Source organism: Carlito syrichta, unplaced genomic scaffold (assembly GCF_000164805.1).
Source record: "Carlito syrichta isolate Samal-C Ts95f unplaced genomic scaffold, Tarsius_syrichta-2.0.1 Scaffold315198, whole genome shotgun sequence".
Classification (NCBI taxonomy): domain Eukaryota; kingdom Metazoa; phylum Chordata; class Mammalia; order Primates; family Tarsiidae; genus Carlito; species Carlito syrichta.
Window position 1 is genome coordinate 62,197 of NW_007259294.1, and position 26,478 is coordinate 88,674.

The 26,478-nt window shown below is 45.3% G+C and overlaps 1 protein-coding gene across 1 annotated transcript in view; it reads left to right on the top strand.

Moving 5' to 3' along the window:
* The window catches only part of NTN1 (netrin 1), a 206,007-nt gene that overhangs the window by 50,418 nt on the left and 129,111 nt on the right, over positions 1-26,478 (top strand). Inside the window, exons 7-8 of the mRNA XM_021706141.1 lie at positions 3,051-3,061; positions 14,131-14,140. Of these exons, the coding sequence (XP_021561816.1) occupies positions 3,051-3,061; positions 14,131-14,140 (21 nt within the window). The remainder of the gene's footprint in view (positions 1-3,050; positions 3,062-14,130; positions 14,141-26,478) is intronic.

A 26,478-nucleotide genomic window follows, 5' to 3' on the forward strand; every position in this document is an offset into this window, starting at 1 on the left:
CCCCCCGAGTCTGTTTCCTAGTGATTGCCCAGGGTTATTGTTGTCTTGTTTGCTCTTCCTGGTGGGTTGCTTTCCAGGGGCAGTTTCTTGCTGACCTCCTTCTCTCCCTGGCGAACACACCTTCGTCTGCCTGTTTTCACTGATTTCCTAAGTGTTTTCCATTCCGTAATAATTTGGCTGCTGTTTCTTCCTTGTTTTTATAATTCATCTGCTGGTTGCTGTTTACAAAACATCTCCATTAAACCATCAAGCAGGAAGGCGATATTGTTGACCCACCAGTGAAGCCTCATTGACTGACCTCATGATCAGGTTTAAGAGGTTCCATGTCAGGAAATTTTCCAGAAGATTACACCTGACTCCTATAAGTGCAATGCTTTTAATTTTATCTTAATCATTTTGAATAGCAATGGTTTAAAATGCATTTTATATTTATCTACCTTTAAACAGAGTTCAAACATAGCTTTTTTTGAATGACTCAGGTCATCCTATGAGCATTAATTATTGCAACCCCTTGAATGTGGAAGTGTGTAGGTCTCTACATTTTGGCCCCAAGTGGCCCCAGATGGCCAAGTCATAGGAGTTAGCATTGTGTGTTTAAAGTCTCACTTTTCTTATCCACAAAATGGGGATAATTATACTTGCCTTACTTGATTTTTTAAAGGCTTAGGATCTACAGAAGATACTTGGCCCATAGTAGGCATTCAAAACAAAAAAAAAAAAAGAAAAGAAAGAAAAAGTAGGCTAAAGGAATGCATGGAAAATGACAATAGATGCTAAAGGTTAGATATCTTCCATTGTGAGTTCTTTTACTGGGTTTAACCGTTTTTATTTTTTGAGCCCCAGGCATCAGGAACCCCCTCCCCTATCCCCCAGTGTTTGTGTTTAATGAGTTGAGGGAAGACAGACATGAGAGAGACTGATGGTGTAGTGCCTTAAGAGCTCACATTTTGGAGTCGTACCATCTAGGTTCTAATCCAGGCTCTGCCACTTCCTGACCATGTGACTTTGATCAGGTTCATTAATTTCTCCGCATTTCAGTGTTCTCATCTGAAAAATGGGGATAATAATAATAATAATACCTATCTCAGGGGGCTGTTATGAGCATTAAATAAGTTAATGAGGACAATGGACTGTTATGTGTAAAGAGCACTTAGAACAGCACCTGATAAGAGATAAGGCCTCTATACTATCATTCACTGTGTAGCCAACCTAATATGTGGCAGGCACATGCTGAAGTCTGGGTGTATACTCTGTGAAGGTGACTGAGGTGTGGTTTCTGCCCACGGATAACCCTGGGGAAAATGGAGCAGATACAAATTGAGGAACTGATGCAGGTCCTCAAAAAATTAAGCTTGAAATTGCCATGTGACTCAGCAATACTACTCCTCTGTATATACCCAAAAGAATTGAAAACAAACATTCACACAAATACTTGTACATGAATATCCATAACGGTGTTATTCACAATAGCCAGGAGGTGGAAACAGCCCACAGGTTCATCAGTGAAAGAATAGATAAGCAAAATGCTATATATTTATCCAATGGAATATAATTCAGTCCTAAAAAGAAATGAAGTAGTGATATATGCTACAACATGGATGAACCACAAAAACAGTATGCTAAGTGAAAGAAGCCAGACAAAAAAGGGCATGATGTTATATGATTACATTTATGTCAAATGCCCAGAATAGGCAGAGATTATTGGTTGCTGGCAGGGGTGGGGGAAGCTAGAGGAAGGGGGGTTCTCTTTTGGGGGTGCTGAAAATGTTTTGGGGCTAGATAGAGGTGATGATGATTTATAATAATGTGAATGTACTAAATGCCACTGACTGTATAGTTTAAATGATTGGTTTATGTCATAGGAATTTCACCTCAATGACAAAAAAAGACCAATGCAGATGTGAGAAGACCCAAAAGAGCAAGTCCAAACCCCCAGGGCCACGTGTGGATGAGTGAGCATGTCTGGGAACACTGGGGGCTGGGGGGGAGTGTCAGAGCAGCAGGAATGGCATCTGTCAGAGGGAACTGCACATACTGCATGCAGTTTATATGTGTGCAAATGTGTGTATGCATATTTATACAAAAATATAAATATTCCATTATAATTAGGGTATGATACATAAGGCTAAAGATACAGTTGAACCTTGAACTACATGGGTGTGAACTGCACAGATCCACTTATACCTGGATTCTCTTCCACTTCTTCCACTTGAGACAGCAAGACCAACCTCCCCTTTTTCTTCTCAGCCTACCCAATATGAAGACCATGAAGAAGAAGACCTTTATGATGATTCACTTCCACTCAATGAATAGTAAATATATTTTCTTTGTGATTTTCTTCATAACAGTTTCTTTTTTCCAACTTGCTTTATTGCAAGAATATGGTATATAATACTTGCAGCATACATAATATGTGTTAATTGACTGTATATGGCTTCTGGTCAGCAGTAGGCTATTTGCAGTTAAGGTTTTGGGGAGTCAAATGCTATGTGTGGATTTTCAACTGTGTGGGAGGGTTGGTCCCCCTACTTCTGCTTTGTTCAAGGGTCAGCTGAATATATTAAACAGAAGATAGCCAGCAGTTGAGGATGGCTATGTTAGTGGCCAAATGAATGGTATATATTGAACACTGCGCTTCAGGACGTGTGCAGGAGACAGTGCAGGAAGTTATAATGCGTTTTGCAGAACACCAGATTACTTATCTGTTTTGTCACTAGCCAGCTAGCACTCAAGTGGCATAGCAAGGAGGTGGCAACAAAGGTTTAGGAAAGAGGTATAATTTTAAAAAAGCATAAAATTGGGAAAATTATTCCACCACAGTGACCTCAGTTGAATCGCCTTAAGTTGTTTGCTTCACACTAGGGAAAGACCGCTGTGTTCTTTTGCAGTGGTAGAGCACTCTGGTCTAACCAGTAGAGCCCCACAGTTCCCAGGGAGGTGGAGAAGGCCTGGTGGAAGAGGTAGGGGAGGGCTCAGTGCCTTTCCTAGAAACCAGAGCACTTGAGCAGCAGTGGAAGATTTGGGTGAGGAAGATAGCCAATCCTAGGAAGGTGAGTGGAATGTGTGATGATGGCTCAACAGGGGAAGGGTAGTGCTGGCCTTTCCAGGGAACATCGAGTCATTGAGACAGTCTGGCTAGAACTGAGGATCCCAGTGGGAGAGGAGTGGGAATTGGAGCAGAGATGGGTTGTGGGCAAGATGGTGGCTAGGCTGAGGAATGTGGGATTTATTTGGGCAAGTGGTTGTCACATTTTGGCATGCTTGAGAGTCCCAGATTGCTGGGCCCTTCCTCAGAGATAGGTTTGGGGTGGGGTCCCAAGATTTGCATGTCTAATGAGTTCCCAGGTAGTGTTGATATTGCTGCTCTGGGTACCACACTTTGCTCTGGGTACCACTGATAGGCAATGGGGATGCAGGACCAGTTGTGAGTAGGAGGCAAGTTGACAAGCCTGATTACATGGTGTAAGTGGTGGTCACTAGTTATGGCCATTAGAGCAATAACTCATTAAATCAGGCTGTAACAGTCGTAACTCATTGAATCAGTCTTATATCTCAGTTGATTTTTAGTCTCCAGTGCTCAGACGACTAACAAAAAATCTTTGATGACCACAGTCTTCCCTGGAATGAAGTTGTCCAAGCTCCAAGTTAGGGGCCATGGCATAATAAAAGATTTTTCTCCTTCCTGGGCTGGAGAAACAGTCTAGAGAAATGTTGTTTATGTGCCTAAAGTGTTGGGATTTTTCAGGATGTTTTAACGAGTTATAGGGACACTGAGCAGAGTATTTGAACTTTGACTCTTTCTGTAAATTTCAGACTGTATGATGATTGAGCCAGAATGTTTCTCGAGCCTTTTGACACATTTTTTGAGACCCTATCTAGTATTCCCATACAAAAATATGACTTCTCCAGGTGTGCATTTAACACTTGCTTCCTTGCAACCAGGGAAACTGCTAGCTAGGGGAAAAGACCCTCCTACCTTTGGTTTCAAAAGGTTTTGAAATGCTAATTCACAGCCATGAAATATTCTGACAGCCTGGGATGTTATTCAGGGCAATCAGGCACCTTGATTATTATAGAAGTGTGAAAGGTAAATTGCTGCTACCCAAGAAGTCACCCAGCTTTTCAAGAGAAAGCTCAGAAAAATAGCACATAAAATTATGTTAAGAGATTACATTTCCCGTATCATGTGATGGGGCGATCTGACACCCAGTGCGTCAGTAAGTGTGACAACTTGAACTCATAGTAGAAACCTAACAGCATTTGCCATCATCGCCTTTATGTAAAAAAATAAAAATACAGGGTTGTGGCCAACATTTTCCGAATTTGTTATATGCCTATATAAAACCTGAAGCACATCTTATTGAACCTCCCATTTTACACTGAGAAATCCTACCCCAGAGATGATTACCAGTGTCTTTTCTTCCTTCCTTCCTTCCTTCCTTCCTTCCTTCCTTCCTTCCTTCCTTCCTTCCTTCCTTCCTTCCTTCCCTCCTTCTTTCCTTCCTTCCTTTCTTTCTTTCCTTTCTTTGGAGGAAAAGACTGTTTTTCATGTATCCCATACTCTTGTAGATGTTGTCATTTATGACTTCTAAACTTTGCTATGTTTTTGCCACAATAAATATAAAGTGGCTATTTCTCCATGGTCCAAGCTCAAAGGCAGGACTTACTCCATAACCCAAAGGTTCCACACACAGCTACGAGACAGGTGAGCACCGGTGATGAGCAGGGAAAGATGCTCTTTCAGCTAAGGCTGATGTGTGCCTTGAGGAAGGAGCTGTCATCACAACCAGCTGCTTTGGGAATGAGGGAAATTCTTCTCAACCCACTTTTCCACACTGAGCTTTCCAGTATGATTTATTTATTTCTTCAGTCATTAAGTAAGAAATACAGAGCATCTTAGTTGTATAGATCACTCATTTGACTATTACTTGTTCAAGGTCTAGTGGGTAGTTGTAGTTCAGGTTCTCTTTGGAGGAATAGGAAAGAGGATGGTTAGGTTATTTTGTAGGTATGTAGAAACCAAACAGTCAATGGTGACAAAAATGAGTGTATTTACTTTGTTGATTACAGTAGTTGGTTAGGGCTGTTTGCATATAAATCCTTGCAAGCATGCATCCATACATCTATGCATACATGCATCTATGCATCCAACCATCCATCCATTCAGCTACGTGTCCATCCATCCATCCATCCATACATGCATTTATGTATCCATGCATCTATCCATCCACCCATCAACCATCCATGCAACCATCTGTCTGTCCATCCATCCACTTATGTAATCCGTCCATCCATCTATCCATCCATTCATCCATCCACGCAACCATCTGTCCATCCTTCCCTCAGGCATGCATGCATGCATCCATGCATCCATCCATGCATTCAGCCATGCATCCACTCCCTGCCCAGCCTTCTCTCCTGGCTCCCCCTTCTCCAGCTGACCTCCATGTGCAGGAGTTACCTCCAGCATTCTTCCCCTCTGCCTTTTACACATTCTCTCTGTAAAGGATCGCCTCCATTCTCTTGGCTTTACGTAAAGCCATGCTAAGTCTCTCTGTTTTATCTTTCTGACTCTGGCCTCTCTTCTGATCTTCAGACCTCACAACTCTCCATTTCTTGCCTCCATGTAGATATCTTACAGGCAACTCAAACTGCTTAGACTAAATACCTAGGGGAGTCATCCTGAATTCCTGTTTTCTTTCACTCCTCATCTCTCATCTGTTCATCCCTGAGTCTGAGCAGTACTATCTCTTACTCAGTCTATCTCATGCCATCTCTCAAGCTACCAAGTCACCATCTCCATCCCCCTGGTCTCCTGCTTCTACTAGTGTCTGAGTATGACCAGTTTCCACACAACAAGGGTGCAATCTTATTGAAAAGCAGCACCCTTGCTTTAAACCCCAAGTGGCTTCCATGGCACTGCGGTGCAGACTCCTTCCCTGCTGTTCAGACCCCAGCCTGCCTTCCTTGTGTCCTGCCCATGTTGTGACCACATTGCACTCCTGGTCTTCCCACTCTTCTCTCTTCCTTTGGTTGGCTCTTTCTCATCCCTCAGGTCCCTCAGCTCAAATGCCTCTTACTCCAGCAGGCCTTCCCTGGCTATCCTGTCTGAAGTAGTGACCCCGCATACCCATATCTCCATAGTCTCTTCTCTTCACATTCTGAAATGATCTCTAGATCTGAAAATGATCACTAGATTTTGTCCACTCTAGAGTCTCCTGATACTAGTCTGTGAGTGCTATTAGGGCAGGCACCAAGTCTGCTTTGAGATGTCATGCCCCAGCCCCCAGATCAGAACTGGGTACAATGTGAGAGCTCAGAAAAACTCTGCAGTGGATGAAGGAAGATGTGAATGACCACCAGCAGGACCCTGTACTGGGCTCTTAACCTGTCTAGTTGTGGACTGTGCTGAACTATAAGGGAAAGTATGGGGAAATTTAATCACTTTACCATTTATTAACAGATTTCAGGAAAAACAGGGAAGCTTAACTTAAACAAATGATCATAATGAACAGAGTTGACCATAAAATGTACAACCTTCTTAATTTTCATTTTGCTAATCCTAGCTTCTCTACTTGAATTTCTACCTTGGCCTGAGATGATATCCACTCATATGTGTCTGGAGGAAGGTATAAAATATATGTATAATGTATACTTATAGGGGAATGCAGTAGGGTGTACCCTCTAAGGTGGATGTAGTAATAAGGCATTAAAAGTATGGTTAAAATGCAGTAATGTATAGTATGTCTGATCAAGAAAATCATTAGTTTTATTTAAGATCTCATAAGCCGGGAATGGTGGCACATGCCTCTTGTCTTAGTTACTCAAGAGACTAAGGTAAGAGGATCACCTGGGAGTTCAAGTCAGCTTGGACGACATAGTGAAACCCCATCTCTTAAAATAAAGATATCATAGGCTATATTGGTCACTTTCAGAGTGGATCAAACAGAAAATTTATTAGCATATATACAGAATGGTGGAACAGAACCCATATATCGTGTGAGTAGTATTGAAAATAGCAATGTTGACCTGGCACGGTGGCTCACACCTATAATCCCAGCACTTTGGGAGGCCAAGGTGAGAGGATTGCCTGAGCCCACAGGTTCAAGGCCAGCTTGGGCAACTTGGTGAGACTTCATCTCTACAATAAATCTAAAAATTAGGCATGGTGGGGTGTGCCTTTAGTTCCAGCTACTTGGAAGGCGGAGATGGAAGGACCGCCTGAGTCCAGCAGGTCAAGGCTGCAGTGTCCAGGAGCATGCTGCTGCCCTCCAGCCTGGGTGACAGAGTGAGACTCCTACTCAAAAAAAAAAAAAGAAAAAAGAAAAAGAAAATAGCACTGTTGGTAGGAATGTGGGCATAATAATGACTTAAGGTTATTAAATACACCTTCATTTGAGTGTGGAAGTTGATTATGAAGCAGGGATGCATGTTCTGAGTTTTGGAGTAGGCCATAGAAGACAATAAATGTTTTGGATCTTAGTTTCTTTGAGCCTCCTATTACCATAGGACAATGGTTTTAATTATGCTAAATACATTTGTCAGTGGAATAAGGTACATTTTACTTATATGTTCTCTTGATCCATTCATGCCTACAACCCTCATGCCCTAAAAACACTGACCCCAGAGCCGCCTTCGTTATGACTCTGCTTCTCCATCCCTGTGTCTTATGGAATTAAGTCCAAACTCCTTTGCCTAGAATTCAAGGCCCTTCTTGGTCTGTCTCAAACTATCTGCCCTCCTCACTTCCTCAGCCAACTCCCGTATCCCACAAGGTTTGTGCTGTGCAAGTACCTTCGAACCTGGGTCTGGAGTTTTTCCAGGCATCTCTGTCTGTCTCACCCCTCAACAAGTGATGTGGGTTGGGGACTCCAGGCTGGGGGCATGAGTGCTAGGCCTATCGCTTGGCAGCCAGGAGTCTCCCTGCTTAGGTGCTAAAACTTCTGGCGTAAACCCACACCTTTGCTACTACCTCCATAGAGCTCAGTTGTGTTCCCAAGCACAGTGTCTTAGTGCCTCCCAGAACATCTACTCATCGGAGATAATAAATGCTCATTGACTGGCTGCTGTGCTAAAAAGGGGTTGTAGATGTTAGAGAAGCACCTCTTTGGTGTGACTAAAGAGTCAGATTATGTCTTTTTTAAAAAAACAGACCTTTTATCATGTTAGACCCATGGGAGGGAAGGAACAGTGGGTCAACCTTCAATTTCCAGAGGAGACTCTAAGATACAGGAGGGAGAGCGACTGGTTTCCAAACCACATGATAGCGGTATGCACTGTCCCCTAGCTCTCTCCTTGGCTCGGGCATGGATCTCTCTGGATATGCATCTACCCCTCCATGAGGTCAGGAATCAGTTCATCTTCTCTTCAAAGTAGGAAGCTGGATTTTCCCATCCTTGCAAATAGCCTCTGGCTTCCCAACCTAGCTTCTTCTACCATTTGCGAAGACACAGTACCAGGAGCATCGTGTGGATGAATTTCACAATCCTGTGGGGATAACAGGCTGCTAAAACACTTTCCCTACAGTTCAGTTGGAACCTTTCAGATACCAAGATCTCACTTCCCCTCCCAGGAATTTTCCTATTAAAACATTTTAAAGGTTTATTCAACTAGTTTATAGTTATGGGAATTTTTTTTTTTAAATGAGTGGAAATTAAGTTTTAGGGACATTTCTTTTTAGTCTTCTTAAGGATTGCTTGAATTTCCACTTCATTGGCCTTTTGTTATTCCAAAGCAGAATGGACCTTTTTTTTCTTTCATATTTCGTAATTAGGAAACCCTCAGCAGATCCTGTGTATAAACTATTTTGGTTTGACTATGGCTTAATCACTTTCACTGTGTTAAAAACAAAATAGCAGAGCCAAGGAGGTCGTTTCCTTTTCAAGAGGAGCTTGACTCTGAGCAGCATCTTCCCGTAAACTTCTCGTGTTCTTCACCTTGTCTGCATTTTAGGGACTCAGCTTCTTGTCACCAACTGGGATTTAGGGATAGAAGGACCAATAGGTGGGAGCAACTTGAAATAAGAGTATGACGTGCAAGGAATAGACCCTACATTAACAAAATGTTTGAAGTTTTAATCTTCTACTTGTGGTCATGATATGTTCCACCTTTGCCCCCCTGGGTGAATGTAGCAAGACCCCATGTCATTCCACAGGCCAAATGAACCAATTGTAGCTCATTCTCCTGGGAAGACTTTGGTGGACATCCCAGATATAAGCAGGCAGCCTTTTGGGAGAAAAGAGTGAGCTAGTCTAGTAATGTTCCCCAGCACATGGCCAGGAACTTTCACAGCCAAAATACCCTGTGTATCCTGTACTCCCCTTTTCTTCTAAGTAGTCTATGTAGTTTATTTGGTTAAGAAGTTGGACTCTCTGTCACATTGACTGAATCCAAACCCTAGTTCTACTACATTTGAACTGTGTCATTTTGGGCAAGTATCTTGGCCACCCTGTGACTCAGTTTCTTTTTCTGTCTATTGGGGATGATATTAATGCCCCCTTTTGTGATAGCTATTAAAGGAGTTAATTCAACTTCTTAGAACAGTGTTTAGTTCACAAGAAGTGCCGGATAGATGTTAGCTATGAGCCTTCTGGATGGATTTTGCTTCAGTCATTGGTTCGGGTGACTCTGAAAATTTCATATGTGCTTGTTTTCCCCTCCAGAAAGGAAATTGTTTTACGCTTGTCCAAACTCACTGCACTATTTAGAGAGGTCACAGAGGCACAGAAAGTGGACCGAGAGCAATCATGGCTCTTTGAGCCCAACCCTCTGAGACTTTGGAAAAGTGAAGTGTGATGAAAAGATGGAATTGGAACTTCAGTCTCCTGAGCTTACCAGTGCTGTTACTGCTCCTCTAGGCTGCCACTGATTTGGAGCTCGCTTTCAAGAGACATATGCTTTGTGGAGCAAAGCCATCATTCTGTGGGAGCTAGACCCACAATTCGATCTTCCCAAGACTTCTAGATAGTCTGTTTCAGTTCATTCCTCTGCTGTGTGCTCGCCACGTTGCTTTTCACAGAGCCTTTCTGTGGCCCACAGCTCTCTCCACTTCCCTCAGACCTCACTTCCTCCAACCTCTTGGAACTTTCCGGATTGAGAGAATAGCCACAAACCACAAAGTTCGGAGTGCTGAGGAATCCAGCTCTTTTTCACCTCTGTCAGCGGCCGTGAGGGAGCCTGCTCTCTCTGGGGACATAGATCTATTTTTGGTGTAACATGGATCAACTGAACACTGATACCCTTGAACAGAGTGATTTTCTTTAGTATTTCTCAAGCATTTAAAGGGCAGCCTCTGGAACCACCATATTAAGCTTCTGACATGGTCCAAGGCTTGCTCTAAGCCTGTTTTGATCACTTTTCTAATACAATATCTCTTCACGTTCTCAGTAATTAGACTCTGTAATCCCTCCATTCTACTCTGTCTGACCTTTATCTTAAATTAAATTTCTTAATATGAAATTTAACTGCCTCCACCAAATCCATAAAAACATGCTTGCAAAAAAAAAAAAAGTATTGAAATAAATTATAATTTCTAAATCACAGACTGTCATTCATTGTGGAGACTAAAGGGCTTGGCTCAGATCTGACCCTGGAGCCAGTTGTACAGCCACAGGTAAGGGTGTGCTCACCCACCTGCCTGGGTGGCGGGAAGCCCTGCCCACATACTGTTCCATCAACAGCCTTGAATAGAACCTAGGGGCGATGTGCACAGCCTTCATGTGGTGGCCGATGATACTTGTATTGTTTTTCCTACACCCTAGAAAGGAACTAAAACTGCAAACATATGTCTCCATAGTCATGTCCAGGGACTGTTCCCCTCTGGAATTCCCAAGACACGCTGAGTCCTATCTTGCAATCTAAAAGGGCACTGGGATCTGACTGGGTGATGGGGGTATGAGAAGTTACCTTATATGGCACAGTGGTCCCTACGTGTCTCAGCCCCTGGTAGGTGCTGCAGTTGCAGCATCCCTGCAGAGGGGTGAGAAATGCTGCCTAGGCCTTTGTGCAATCTGAACAGACAGGCAGCTCTGAGAGATGATAGGGAGACTGGGCTGGGAAATGAAGCTCTGCCCTTTGCACAGCTGAAGTCTGGCAAGATGCTTGTTGGGCAGAAGTCCTAAGGGGAGCACCTTCCCCATGTGACCCATCATTTCCTGGGGGTTTGCATAAAACCCCTTGCCCCGGCTTTCCATCTTCACACCAGCCGCCTCCCTGGTGGCCCTGGAGCCTGGGTTATTTGCTGTTTTTTCAAGCGAGCACCACACCCTGAGACTGTCTGCCAAGAGGGACCATTGTTCATGAGAATTCCTCCTTGGCTCCAGCTAACCCTTACATGCACTCTTCGGGTTTTGTGGTCCTGAATTCTTTTTTTCTTTTAAAGCCCCACTGCTACCCCCCAGCTTATTCTGGCCTTCTCTTAACCTGGCCTTCTCACCAAACCTCATTTTTTTGCCCAGAAGGCTTTGAGGGGTGGGCAGGAGTGTGGAGATAAGTTTTTCAGGAAAACAGAAAGTGGTTGCTTGACTTGGTCTCCAAAGCAACTCTGCATCCCAGCCTCAGAGAAGAGGCAGGGAGGTCCCCTGAGCTCAGCAGAGGATACTGTCAGGTAATCTAAGTTAGGGGGTAGAGTATGGGATGGAAAGTGAGTGGGAGGCAGGGGGTGGGGTGGGAATAAACAAGAGGAGAAGGTAGGTTAAAGAATGAAAACCAATATCTCTCCCTCCAGAATTGAGCTGATTAACCTGTAGAAACGGAGGCCCTGCCAAGCCCAACTTCCTTGTTTCCAGAAACCTTGGCACAGAGGCCCTGTTTCTGGCAGAGGCCTGTCCACATCAGGGGAACCAGCAAAGCAGCTGCTGTGATTTTCTTTTTCCTCTCATTTCTGGCAATCCCGAATGGGACTGTTTACTTTTTTCTTCCCCTTTCCTTCCCCACCCTCCTGTAGCAGGGAGTTGGTTCTGGTTAATGTTGAAGATCATAACATGATTACCCCAAAGTCTCATGAAATTAAATCACTTTTCTTCAAAGAGAAAGGGTGGGGGGACTGTCTGGCTGGTAGGCCAGTGAGGGACGAGCGGATATTGAAAGCAGCCTGGCAGCTGCGCTTCACACTGCAGAGCAGAGGCCCGACGAGGCCCAGGCGACCACGCACAGCAACCAGGTTTGCAAACAGTGGCTCAGAGGAGTCGTGTTGCCCACCTGGGCCCCAGACACCTGTCTCCTTAGTGCAGAGACTTGAGAGTGGGAAGTGGGAATCAGACAGAGCTGCGGGGTGAAGGTGGGTGCTAGGTGGTTTAGACAGCTGAACCTGAACATGAATCATCTTGGAAGAAATTAAACTCTTTAAACAAGTCCCCGTGAGAGTTCTCTATCACCTCCCACCCTGGGAGTTCATGAGGTCAGGACACAAATTTTAAGGCAGCTTTCCCACCAGAGTAGCCTGGGATGGAAACCACTGTCTTCACCAGGAAGGCACTTACTTCAGTGGTAGGCTGGGGGTGTGGGTGCGTGTGTCTTTCTTTGCATCAGATTTTCTCAGATTCGTTGCATTTTAGAGGTTGAGGGAACATCAGAGATCATCCAGCATCTGCCACCTCCCCACCTAACGCAGGAATCCCCTGTACACTTAACCCCAGCAAATACTCAACTTCTGCTACATCCCTTCCAGCGATGAGTGTCCACTCTCTTGAGAGGCTAATTCTTGCAGAGAGAGTCTGGGAATTGCACCTGCTGATATGGTTGTGCTTTTCAGGGACATTGGAAACAGTGGTCCAGTTCAGAGGGTGCCTGGCTTGCAGGGTGCTTGCTGAGAATGTGGTGTTGTCTTCGGCATGGGCAGCTTGTTGGGGTTCTCATTTCTCTGCAGTGCAGCGGGTTCAGCACTCCCTCCTTGGGTGATTTCCAGGGCTGTTTCCCACCATTTTTCTTTTTTTTTGAGTTGGAGTCTCTGTCACCCAGACTGGCGTGCAGTGGCCACTTCCAGCCACTGTAGTCTCGACCTGCTGGGCTCCAGCGATCCTTCCGCCTCAGCCTTCCAAGTAGCTGGAACTACAAGTGCGCACTGCCATGCCCAGCTATATTTTTCAATGGGTTTGCAAGGGAAACAGAAAAGTAGAAAGCCACTTGGAGACAGGACCTGGAAGATGGGCAATTCTTCTTGCCAGTGCCCCAGCACCCTGAGCTCTTGGTTTGGGGACAGCAACTAGCCCAAGATTCCCAGGAATCAGTGGCTATGTTGAGTGAAGACTTTAGGGGATTGGTCTTCTGGCACCAAGATTCAGAGGGCACCACTTAAGCAATGAAGGCAACACATGGGAGAAAGCCGTGGTGCTGGCTGCTTGCGAACCAGTGCAGGAAGAACACTTGATATTAGTGAGGCGGCTTCCTACAGGACAGCATAGAAATTCAGCAACTACATTTTTCTGAGGGATTAGGGATGGGACGTGGCCAGTCCGCTTGGGTTGGAGCTCAGTGCTGTGACTCATTCTCATCAAGGGTCACTGAGCGTCTCTCTGCGCGTGGCCTTGGGCTGAACTCCTCACCTGGCCAGCCTTCTCGAAAATGTGTGTCATTCCTTGCAAGGCAGGGCCATGGAGCGGGTGAGCGAGTGTGCAAATCAGTGGAAATTCATCTCCACCATTGGAAAAACAACTCCAAGTTCATGACTCGTTGGCTTCAGAGGTGTGACTGAAGAATGGGGCTGACTTTTTTGTTTTTCACCAAATAGACTCAAGTTTGACAGATCCAGAGGAGTGTGCTGTCCTCTTTAGTAGCCACCTTGGAAGGCGAAACACTTCTTCCACTGACCTGGAGGACCATTTTACCAGCCTCAAGGGGGGAATCCCGTCTTGTTACTTTACAGCCACAGATTGTATTGATCCAAAAATAACATCATCCAAGCATGATCCCTGAGCCTGTTCACCAGATTTGACACCCAAAAGTTGGGGCTGGATAAGCAAAAGTCTTATCCAAGTCCAGGGGTCAAGGAACTGCCACCATCTGTGATATTCAGAAGTCCCTGAGGACAGCCCCCAGAGGCAAGTTTCAGAAATTTGTTGAGCAGAGGTGACACTGTTGGAATACATGAGTCTTCCCCCTGCCTTTGCCAACACTCAAGGGTCTTACCCAAAGGAATGTGTGGGTGCAGAGTGTTCTAGCTTGTTATAAAGTCAACCTCACCATGTTGTGGTCAGATCTAGTTGGCCTGTTTACCAAAGCCTCTTTGAGAGGAAGCATAGCCCATTAAGAGCATGGACTCTGGCGCCCCCAGACTACCTGAATTCAAATCCCAGCCCTGCCACTTAGAAATGATATAGTCTTGGTCAAGTTGCCTACTTTCTCTGGGTCTCAGGTTTTCCATTTATAAAATGAGAGTCCCATGTGCCTGGTCTTAGGATGAGTTGACCTTGGTAGGTATCAGGAAAGAAGAGGGTCTGTCGGCATCCTCTAGTTCATCACCATTGTTTCCTTTAGCTGCGTTGGAAGGAGGAGGCTTTGAGAACCTCAAAGACTTGTGGCCTCAGGCTAGGGCTGTGTGTGGTGCTGCAGTTCTGGATGTGTGGCCTTGTGCCAGTCCCAGCACTGTATGGAAGAGGCAGAACAGAAGTGACAGGAAAACATGTTTTCCTAGGGGGAAACAGACTTAGAATAGATCAGCGGTAAGTAGATAGAGCAGAAGAGAGTAGAGTTGCTAGAGTCGAAGTCAGGTAGGCCGGGCTGGCCCACCCTTCAATCCCAGGATAGCCCTTGAGGTGGGTTCACCAAGTCCCAGGGACCCCTGGGTAATTTTTAAAAACCTTTGGTCAGAGAGAGGAAGCAATTCCCCATGACTCAGCTGGCTGCACTTGTGGGAGCTAATTTGAGAGACTAACCCTGTGGAAGACATACAACCCTCCTGTGCCCTTTAAGCCTCATGACAGCCAGCACCTTCATTAATGTAAAGGCAGCTTGATGTCCAAGTACAGTGGAGTCCCCACAGGTGGGTGGAGTCTGCAGAATCTTCTGTCTACCACATTTTGCATGCACACTGACCACAGCCGAGAATTCCTTAGAAGCAGAGGGATTGAATGCCCAGACATGCCCCCTTCAAGTTCCCAACTTTAGTTTAGTTTTTAATTTATTTTTTTTTTTGAGTTGGAGTCTCACTCTGTCGCCCAGACTGGAGTGCAGTGGCCGCTCACGGCCACCGCAGCCTGGACCTGCTGGGCTCCGGCGATCCTTCCAGCTCAGCCTTCCAAGTAGCTGGAACTACAGGTGCGCGCTACCACACCCGGCTAATTTTTGATTTGTTGTAGAGATGAGGTCTCATCAAGTTGTCCAGGTGGGTCTCGAACCTGCAGGCTCAGGCAATCCACTCACCTCAGCCTCCCAAAGGCGCGGGATTACAGGCTGAGCCACTGAGCCCAGCTAGTTTTTAATTTCCTAGCCTTCAGCATGTCCAATTATTAGAATCCAACATGAATACTCATACTTTGCACTATTATTGGTGATTTTCTAGGGTGTTTTGACAATCAGCTTTTTTTTTCCCTTACCTTCTGTGTGACTATCAGTCATGTGCCACCATCAGGGTAGGGTGTCCCCAAGTGAGGACACGGGTCCCATCTCCTGAAACCACGCTGTCAGAGGTACTTCATAGACCTATCATCATTCTCCTAAATCATGGTGACTTAGAGGACTTGCTGTCCAGTTTGGTGTCTCAAGTGTGAACCTGGGCATTTTGCTCACATTGCATAGTAGTCAAGGGCGAGGGATTGTATTTTTGAAACTGAAACCTTGGCCACACTGCTGGTTTTGCCCTCTCTTTCCTGGAAATTTGTACTGCCCAGTTGTGTACCATGTAGTAATCAGACAGGTGGGTGAATGTCAAATTGGCCATGGTCTCATTTACTTTCCTGCTTGGGGCATCTTAGAATTAACAGAGGAAGAAACAGGAAAGAACTGATAACAGTTGGAGATATTAATACAATGTCTCCAAAACATGGACAACCAGCCCCAACTTTCCAGTTGGGAGTGGAAAGATTCAAAAGAAAAGAAAATGGAAAGAAGAGAAATAGAAGTAATGATGTAGATTTTGGCCAGGGAGAGAGACAGGAGTGCATTCGGGAGAATAGAAGTTGAGATAAACTAGCGGTGAGAGGGAGGGCATCCAGAGGCAACAGGATACTGGAGGTGGGGCAGTGGACTGAGAATCAACAGCCTTGGTTACCTATTCAGGCCATACCACTAGCTCATTTGAGCAAGTCACTTAGCTTTTCTGAACCTCAGTATCCCCACCTGTAAAATGAGAATAAAAATCCCCAGCTCCCTCACAAAGTTGTTGTGAAGAGCAAATGAGCTAAGACAATGAGGATGTACTTTATTTTTTATTTTGTTTCATTTTTGAGTTGAAGTCTCACTCCGTCGTCCAATCTGGAGTGCAGTGGCATACTCATGGCCACCCCAGCATCGACCTGCTGGGCTCCAGTGATCCTTCCACCTCAGCCTTCCAAGTAACCAGAACTACAGGTGTGTGCTACCATGCCTGGCTAATTTTTGGTTTATTGTAGAGACAAGGTCTCACCAAGTTGCCCAGTCTGGTCTCGAACCTGCCGGCTCAGACAATCCACTTGCTTCGGCTTCCCAAAGTGCTAGTATTACAGGCTGAGTCACCGAGCCCGACTACTTTATTTTTAAATGCTATCTGAGTAATAACACAACAACAACAATAAATGTAGTATATCAGTTAGAAACAAAGTAGGGAAAGGAGGTTGGGAAGATGAACTTTAATTGCTAATAAGATATCAAGGAAAATTGGAAAGATGGTGGAGAGGTCATTGGAGGAAATTAAAGGCAGAAGGAAATGCTAGATGAAACACTCATTTCTGTAGTCTTAAACAAGGTATTCAAAACATCAACCATGCAGGTGATTTAAAAATCCCTCTGAGTGGATGTGACAGGACTGATGCTCCATGAACATCTGTTGGCTATCAGCATTTGTGGAGGTTTACGGGGCCCTGTGGGGAGTATGGAGGTCATCGCAAGGAAGATGTTCATCATAACAGTTTAATTATCATCTCTTGACTTTTGTGTCCCCATTCCCAGATAATGGTTGAGCACTCCTTGTCAGCATTCAGTATTCTGTTTGTTAATTGGTTCATCTGTCTATTCATCCATCCATCCATCCGGTCAAAAAAGATTTACTGAGCCCTTGCTCTACATCAGGCGCTGTGTTTGGTGACGGAGATAGAGTGGCAGAAGAGTGACAGGAGTTATGGAGTTAGACAGGTTAGTGTCATATGCTGTGTTGAAGCAATGGGAGCGGCACAGGTTGCTATCCAAATACCAGTTCCCTGGGGTAAGGACAGTGAGGTGGTTGGGAAAAACTTCCAGGGGGAAGGACAGGAAAGAGTTAGCGAGATGAAAGGGACCTACTGATCCAGAGGGAGAAAGAACAAAGCACAAAGGCCAGTCCAGCTCAGAGCAGGTAAGCTTCTCGTCCCGTAGCATCTCTGGCTCCTGAATGTATTTTAAAGGTGAGGATCTGAGAGTCTCCTTGAATTCTGGCAGAAATGTTTAGCTTCAGCCCATCCACATCACAGAGGAACTTCTGTGCTGAATTCTTCTTTATGGCTAAGGTTTTATTTCCCAGAGCACAACTTGCCCAGTGTCTCCCTCTCTAGAAGGAGTCAGCCAAGGTACCTGAGACTAATCTCTGGGCAACCTTCAGTAACAGGATAGAAAAGTGAGACTCTGTGGGTTTCTGGGATAGAAAAACCTTCCCTGGACTATCTCTGAGGAAAACTTGATCATCTGAGTCACCCTTCTGAACTTCTCAAAGAAGTGCCACAGAGTGTCCTAGACTTTATATGTGAACTTTCTGAGAGCAGGCAGAGGATGGCATGACCCAGAGGCTTAGAGTTTGGGTAGAGCTGGGTTCAAAATTCAGTTTTGCTTCTCACTGGGCATGTGGCCTAGGGAACTTGCCTTTCTGAGTCCTGGTTCAGTATCTGTAAAATAGCAACAATCCTTGCCTCATAGGGTTTTTGTAAGGATTAGACAAGACAGTTTATGGAAAGCAAAATAAACACTTGGCGTGCTCTCAGTCATTACTATTAGAATAAAACAGTCCAGGAGAGGAAACCCCTGAGTAGGAAGAGAAACTATCCAGGAGTTGGTGCATCCTGGACCTTCAGAGAAGTTCTGCTTTTGGTTACATACAAGGACTTGGAGCTGAATGGAGGTGGGGGTCCAACAGAGTATTCATTCAGACACCCCCCAGCCTGTGAGGTCCTTGTTCTAGTCCCAGGTACCTGAAATAAAATTGTCCTTGGGTGCTGGGCACAGTGGTTTATGCCTGTAATCTCAGCACATTGGGAGGTGGAGGTGAGAAGATTGCCTAAGCCCAGGGGTTTGAGACCAGCCTGGGCAACTTGGCGAGACCTCGTTTCTACAATAAATAAAAAAATTAGCTGGATATGGTGGCATGTGCCTGTAGTTCCAGCTACTGGGAAGGCTGAAGCAGAAGAATCACCTGAGCCCAGCAGGTCGAGGCTGCGGTGGCCATGAGTGTGTCACCGCACTCCAGCATGGGTGACAGAGTGAGACTCCTACTCAAAAAAAAATTGTCCCTATACCAGGCAGGACCTTAGTGACCATGGGCCAGACACCTTCCTTTGCAGATGAGATTTGTTGGCTTAGGAAATTCAACAAATATGTCAATCAATGTATATTTATGAAACGCCCTCTATAATAGTCCCTGCTTATCTGTGGTTTCCTTTTCTGTGGTCTCAGTTACCTGCTGCCAACCACAGTTTGAAAATATTCAGTGGAGCCGGGCTCGGTGGCTCAGCCTGTAATCCCGTGCTTTGGGAGGCTGAGGTGAGTGGATTGCCTGAGCCCATGGGTCTGAGACCCGCCCGGGCAACTTGGCAAGACCTCATCTCTACAATAAATCAAAAAATCAGCTGGGCATGGTAGCACGTGCCTGTAATTCCGGCTACTCGGAAGGCTGAGGCGGAAGGATCCGGAGCCCAGTGGGTCGAGGCTGCAGTGGCCAGGAGCGGCCACTGCATTCCAGTCTGGGCAACAGAGTGAGACTCCAACTCAAAAAAAAAAAAAAAGAAAATATTCAGTGGAAAATTCCAGAAGTAAACAGTTTGTAAATTTTAGATTTCATGAAATCTCATGCTGTTCTACCCTGTTCTGCCCAGGACTCAAATCATTTACCTGCTCAGCATCTTGATGCTGTGTATGCCACCCCCCTCCATAGTCATCTAGTAACCTTCTTGATGATCACATTGACTGTCAGGTATTAGTTTTGTTCAAGTAACCCTTACTTGACTTCATGGTGGCCCCAAAGCACATCGTGGTATGCCTAATTTATAAATTAAGCTTTGCCATAGGCATATATGTATAGGAAAAAACATGGTGTATATAGGGTTCAGGACTATCGTTGGCTTCAGGTATCCACTGGGGAACTTGGAACACGCATTCCCCTAGATGAGGGGGCTGCTGTATGCAGTAGACCCAGTTCTGGGTATTCTAATATTCTTATATAGTCATAATAGCTCCCTAACCTATCTCACTTCTCCCACCCCTCTCCCACACCCAGAGGGCCCGAGATAGTGAAGAAGCTGAAACTTGATGGTACATGGTTCCCAGATCCTTTGTGCAGCCCAGAGCTGAGGTCATGATGGAAGGGTGTCTTCTGCAGACTCTCTGTTACCGGGTCATGGGAGCAGAACCCTGCTTGAGGATTGGGGTGGGACAGATGCCCAGGGGATGAGTCATGGTGACTTGTGTATCATCTTCTGCCCATTATAGCTGCTTCTTTGGCATCTGAAATTCATCTTAATTCTGAGCTTTGGCCTTTTTCCTAGTTCCTTTAAGGAAGTGTCTTGAACAGTGGGGTGGGCTGGGGAGTTTATTGGCCTTGGTGGTAAGCAGTGTCTCTTTTTTCTGGAACACGATTCCTTTTCTCTAGTGTACCTTCTAGCTGCTTCTGGCCCCTGAAAAAGTGGTTCCTCAGTGGCCATGTGTCCTTGCTTATCGGGGTCTCCCCAGTTTCTCCAGCATACCATTGAAACTTTTTAACTGAGTCAACCAGTGATGTTGGGAGCTAAATCCAACAGCCCTGCCTCACTTCTGAAGCATCTGAGCACATGGACCTCTTCTTCCCCTCTGAAATTCTCTTAACCCTTGGCTTCATGACCAGGTCCCTGCTCCTCGTCACTACTCCACCTGGTCTGTCTCCCTCCTTGGCTGGCCCTCCTTCTTCCACTTCTGAAAGGTGGGCTCAAAGTGAGCTCTGTCTTCCGTGGTGCCCTCTGTATTTCTGGTCTCAAAGACTCCATTCACCCTTTGGGTTTAGAGGTAGATGGTTCCAATTATTCATCTATGTTCCGTTCTCTCTTGAAGCATCCAATATTATCTTTAACTTAGAACATTTGAAATCTCATTGTGATATTGTAAAATATGTATATTTGGTCTTCCTCTGGTTTCTTGACATATAACTTCTCAAATCCTTTGGAATCGTCAAAGTGATGGATGTCTTTTGTATGCTAATAATTGACTGGTGGCTGACAGCCCCTATGTAGCTTTGAGATGAAGGCTGATCATCAGAAAAACCAAGGTAGGACTAGAGGGTTTGGACTCCCTTTCCCTGAACCTCTAGTGTAGACAGAGGGACTGAAGGTTGTGTTGGTTACTAGTGGCCACTGATTTAATATATCATGCCTATGTATTGAAGTCTCTTTAATAAAAACCCAGAAGGACAGGGTTCGTAGAGCTTCTAGATAACCAAACATGTGGAGGTTCCTGGAGGGTGGTTTGCCCAGAAAGTGTATGGAGTCTCTGTGCCCCTTCCCACATGCCTCAACCTGTACATCTCTTCATCTCTATCCTTTGTCATATCCTTTATAATAAGCAAGTGTTTCCCTGAGCTCTGTGAGCACATTCATCAAACCTAAGGAGGCAGTTGTGGGAACCCGGATTTATAACCATTCGGTCAGAAGCACAGGTAAAACAGTCTGGGGCTTGTGATTGCCATTGGAAGCAGGGGTCATCTTGTAGTCCTTAGCCTATGGGATCTGACACTATCTCCAGGTGGACAATGTTGGGATTGAATTGGAGGATACTGAGCTGGTATCCACCACAGAATTGTTTGCTTTTTGGTGGGGAGAAACCCCCACAAACTTCTTGGTGACTAGAGATCACAGAAGTCTTTGTATTGATTGTTGTGGGTGAGAGCAGAATAGAAACCATTTTTATTTATTTTTATTTTTACTTTTGACAGACTCATGTTAACTATAACATACTTCCTCTGTGGTTGCCTCTCTTTATGACAAGAGAGACACCCAGGAGCCCCATCTTGGTCTTCTTTGACTTCTCAATCAATCACCTAATCATGTTGATGATCCCTGTGTGACATCCCGTTTGAATCTGTTCCTTCCCATTCATATCGTCAGTCGTGGTGCTCCATTCACATGGAGACACCTTCTTACTCTCCCAACTAGTCTCCTTGCCTCTTATCCTCCACTCACAAACCACCTGCCCTGTGGGTCCACACTTATTGCCACAAAAGGCTACCTTCCATCACTACACATCAGTGGGGAAGTGGGCCTACTCACACAGGTCTAGCCTATGGCTGGTCTTTCTCAACATTTTTACTTCTTTGAGGAAGATATTGAAGACAGCCCAGGAAAGGTATGAATGGCAAGAAACTGGGGCTTGGAGGCTGGGACAGCCATAGAGGACTTTCTTTAATGTCCTGAGGTTGAAGGCAATAGTTGACTGGATAATCAAAAAGTGAGAGAAATGTTTAAATGTTCAATTTTAGCTTAAGACCTGGAAGTGTACATCCATTTGCCAAGTTTTTGGTGCAGGGCCAACACAATTCCTTGAGTTTGGGTCTGCCAGCCAGGTTCTGTGTTGTCTGTTCCATAAAACTTGCCTCCAGGCTCTAGCTTGTTTCATGAAAGTGAAGTGATTCCTCAGAAAACTTGGGAACTATCTGTGTTCAGAATCTTGGTGTGTGTGTGTGTGTGTGTGTGTGTGTGTGTGTGTGTGTGTGTTTTGACTTTCCCTCAGTCTTTTTTGGATATCTCATCTCTTTGACAGCACTTTTTTTGTAAATGTAGTGACTGGCTTTTGTTGAGTCTTTATAATTGAGCTTTCATAGAAACAGCCACACTTTTCGCACTGTTTTAAATGGGCTGACAACAGACACAAGTACTGGGTGAGAGCAACTGCACTCAGGTATGAGGCAGAGCCTGGGGAGCTGTGGGCTTCATGGGGAGTGGGGGGAATATACATTACTTTGTGAGCGCCTTGAGTAGAGATTGGTCATGAGAGTTTCTTTTTTTGTTTTTTAAGTTTGAGTGACAGAATTCGTTTACAAAATGAATGACTAAAATGATGGAATGAGGCCGGGCTCTGTGGCTCAGCCTGTAATTCCAGCACTTTTGGGAGGCCGAGGCGAGTGGATTGCCTGAACCCGCAGGTTTGAGACCAGCCTAGGCAACTTGGTGAGACCTCATCTCTACAATAAATAAAAAATTAGCTGGGTGTGGTAGTGCACATCTGTAGTTCTGGCTACTTGGAAAGCTGAGGCAGAAGGATCACCAGAGTCTAGCAAGTTGATGCTGGGGTGGCTATGAGTGTGCCACTGCACTCCAGCCTGGGTGATGGAGTGAGATCTTCCCACTCAAAATAAAAAGTGATGGAATAAACCTAATCAGATGAAAGATTGGGGGAATAAGTCTGAAGTCCTTTCCATAGGTCTAAAAAATGAGTTATGCCATTACAGTGTAATAGATACTTATATTATCAGAGAGACTTAAGGGTTTTAGTCAAAGGGAGGATTTATTGGAGTCAACCATGGGATGTAGCTGCCAAAGGAAGCTAGTGTAATCATCCATCATCATGACTGTCTAGTGTCTAGAGACCTCTCCCCAATACCCATTCCACCCCTCCTCCTCAGTGTCCTGCCATTGGCCTTGGGAGATTGCCTGTGATTTGTATAATCCAGTCAGGATGATTCCATCCTCCTTGACACCTGATTGATCAATACACACCATTTCCCTGACTATAGGTATTCAGGAATGGATGTGTGACCTAGCTTGGTCTAATGAGGCACGAGGAGACAATGGCTGAAGGCTTTTGTAAATAAGGAACCTAAGTCTTCTAGGGGAGAGTCTGGAAATCATCCCTCTTTCTTTCTTGGGTGGTGTGGTGGGTAGACATGAAGACTGTAAATGTATCCATGTTGCTGCCATGAGGGGCATTCACTATAGGACAATGCCAATACCATGAAGGCTTAGGCAACAGAAGAAACCAAGTCCTTGATCATATCCCTGAATGAAACCAGTTCTACCTGCAGATCCATACCATATAAGCCATTGGGGGTCAAGTGTTCTGTTACTGAGCACATAGGTAATTTTTCTTGTTACAGAGATGAGAGCGTTCGCTTCCTTGGGGAGAGACAGATATGCTTAGAATATTGCATTTGCTTCTGGGCTCCAGCCTTTGAGATGCACACACTGGGGAGCTGCAGAGGGGTTGATGAAGAGACACTGGGCTGGGGAAAGCATATTTAAAGAGCATCTACAATGGGGGTGATGATCCGCTTTTATGTGTAGATTCATAACAGCACTCCTTTAAATGGAAAACTCACCAAATGCATTTCTAAAAGGAGAATGTTTATAGAAATGCATTGTTAACTTTTCAGGAGCATGTGTATTTCCTGAGTTAAAATACATTCGTGGCCCTCACTAACATGCTGGGAATAGCAAGAGGAAATTTTCACTAGGGCATAGGATGCTTTGAGTAATAAGAGGCTGCTTTGTCTAGTTATTTTGTGGGAAGGAAACCCAAACCCCAAAATGTCATCATTCCAGTGTAGAAACAGCCACCAGGGTGTTGTTTTCACAAGATGCTGTCATAGGGTGGCCCTTAGGGGGTGTGGAATGACTTGTTGCAGGAGATTTCATCTTGGGAGCAACCTCCCTTGAGTCTTTGCTCCTTTATCCTGCCACACTCCAGAGCATTTGGTGGACGGAGACCTCTAGGTGGACATCCTGCAGCTCGTTCCACAGGCTTCCTATGGGTCTCTTTAGCTTTGGCAGCTTCTGACACTTTCTTCTGATACTTAGAGCAATAGGAGTGAAGTTAGCAGCTTCATGTTCTCATACCAGCATGCTATGGAAACAAACAAAAGAAATGAGCCATGTGACTTGGGCAGGAACCTGGTGGTTAGCTGTCGGCTTACTGTAACACAGAAGCATGCTGATTCGAGTGGGTGGATGCTTATTTTCTTCACTTCATGACTGAGAAGTGGGAGTGAGTGGGGTGCATAGGCACCTCCGTTCCATGAGGCCATCCAGGACAGGACCCAGCCTGGTGTGTTGTTGCTCTGCCACTCTCTGGGGTGTTGTTCTCCTGTTCTTGGGGAAAGCTGGTCCTCTAGCACCCTGTCTTCATTCCACCCACCAGAAGGGGGAAAGAGAAGAAGTGGAAGGAGAGCAGTTTCCTTTAAGGGAGTGAGGTGGAAAGTGCATGTCTTTTCCACTCACATCCCACTGCTTCAGCTTCATCACATGGCTGCACCTAGCTGCAAGGTATCCTGGGAAGTATGGTCTCTAGCCTGGACATCCATGTGCCCCATAACTAAAAGGAAACGGGAAATGGATGCTGGCAATGGTTTGCTTCTCTGCTACAGTACCTTAGTTCCTGCACCCACAGAATAAGCCCCACAGGATCACCGACCGCCCCTCCAGCCCTAGCCTCAGTGACTTCATCTGTGAAATGGAAATCACAAAAGTACCAGTCTTGGTGAAACACAGGAAAGGACTTTGCAGAGCACCTACATGCAGATGGGTACTCAAATGGTATTTTTCAAGCAGCCAATATAGGGATAGGTTGTGAGCATCAACTATGTGCCAGGCATGTTTGAGGTGCTAGAAATTCAGCAGTCAACACACCAGACAAAAGCCCCAGTCCTCGGATCACAGGTTCTCATGGGGAGTCAGGGGGCATGCTTGGGGAGAACTGTTTCCTCTTCTTACCACTCTCCTCCTGCCTGGCTCTGTTACCACATCTGGGATTGCCAAAGTCAGGGCTCTCTTTGCAAGAGTCTCCCAGATGGTTGCTTGAAGGAAACAGGAGAGCCTAAGTGAGATTCATTTTGGTCCCAGATGATGAGTTATTAAAGCCATTTTATATAAACCAGGTAGCATCCCATTTGTTACTCATTTTAAAAATCATTATTTCTTCATTGTTTTTATGAAGGGTTTTATTTTTGATGGCAGCAAGTAGAACTAGGTGCAGGGAGATAACTTGTCATAGTGTCTTCATAAGTAAAAACAAACTGACAAATAAGCCAGATGTAGGGGTGCATGCCTGTAGTCCCAGCAGCTCGAGAGGCTGAGACAGAAGGATCACTTGAGGCCAGGAGTTTGAGTCCAGCAATCTGGGCAACATAGTAAGACCCTATCTCTAAAAAAAAAAAAATACAAATAAAGCAAACTGAGAAACATTAAAATCATTCACTTGATATTTCCTAATTATCTGTCTCCTGTTAGTCTCTGTCCTAAACGATAAGAACATAGTGGAGACCACCCTCGGGTCATGCCCTGAAGAGGGGGAATGCACAACAGCAATTATAATATAAGGCTATAAGTGCTACAGAAGGGGTTAGAACAGGTGCTATGGAAGCAGAAGGAAAAGGCACCTGACCCACTGTGGGGCAAGATCAGGGATGGCTTCCTGGAGGAAGTGAAATCATCACCAAACATGTCACCGTGACTGCCTTCATTAGTACCAGCATTGTCACTGTTAATGTCACCATCACCGTCATGCTCACTGACCTCATCAGTGTCATCACCATCGTCCCTGTCTTTGTCCCCATCACCACCATTGCTATCATCATGCTCATTGTCGTCATCACCGTCTTTGTCATCTTTACTGCCCTCTTCATCATCACCGGTACTCTCGCCATCACCGTCACTGTCACCGTCCTTACTGTCATCATCACGCTGGCCATCATCATCACTTATCATTCTCTTTCTCATCCTCCTCGTCACCATCAGCGTCACCACCATCACCACTATCATAACCAGTATTCACTGACCACCTTCTATGTGCCTGGCACCGTGTGAAACTCTTTGCAGGCATTGTTGCCTCATTTAATTCTCCTCATGACCCTGTGAAATTAAGTTGTTGTTCTCACTCTAGAGGTGAAGAAAATGAGGCTCATAAAGGTTAAGCGGCTTGACCAAGGTCACACAGTGAGTTTCTCAATGTCAGACTCAGGATTCAAGCCCAGGCTGTCTGTTCTGGATCCTAGAAGGAAGAATAGGCATTGGCCAGGTGAGCACGGGTCAGTCAGCATCGGGAGCATCTTCGGGAGCGGGAGACGCAGGCATAGGCCTCAGAGATGACAGAGAGCCGGGGGCAGTTGAGGACCCAAAGAGATTCTGTGTGGCTGTGGTGCTGTGTGTGAGG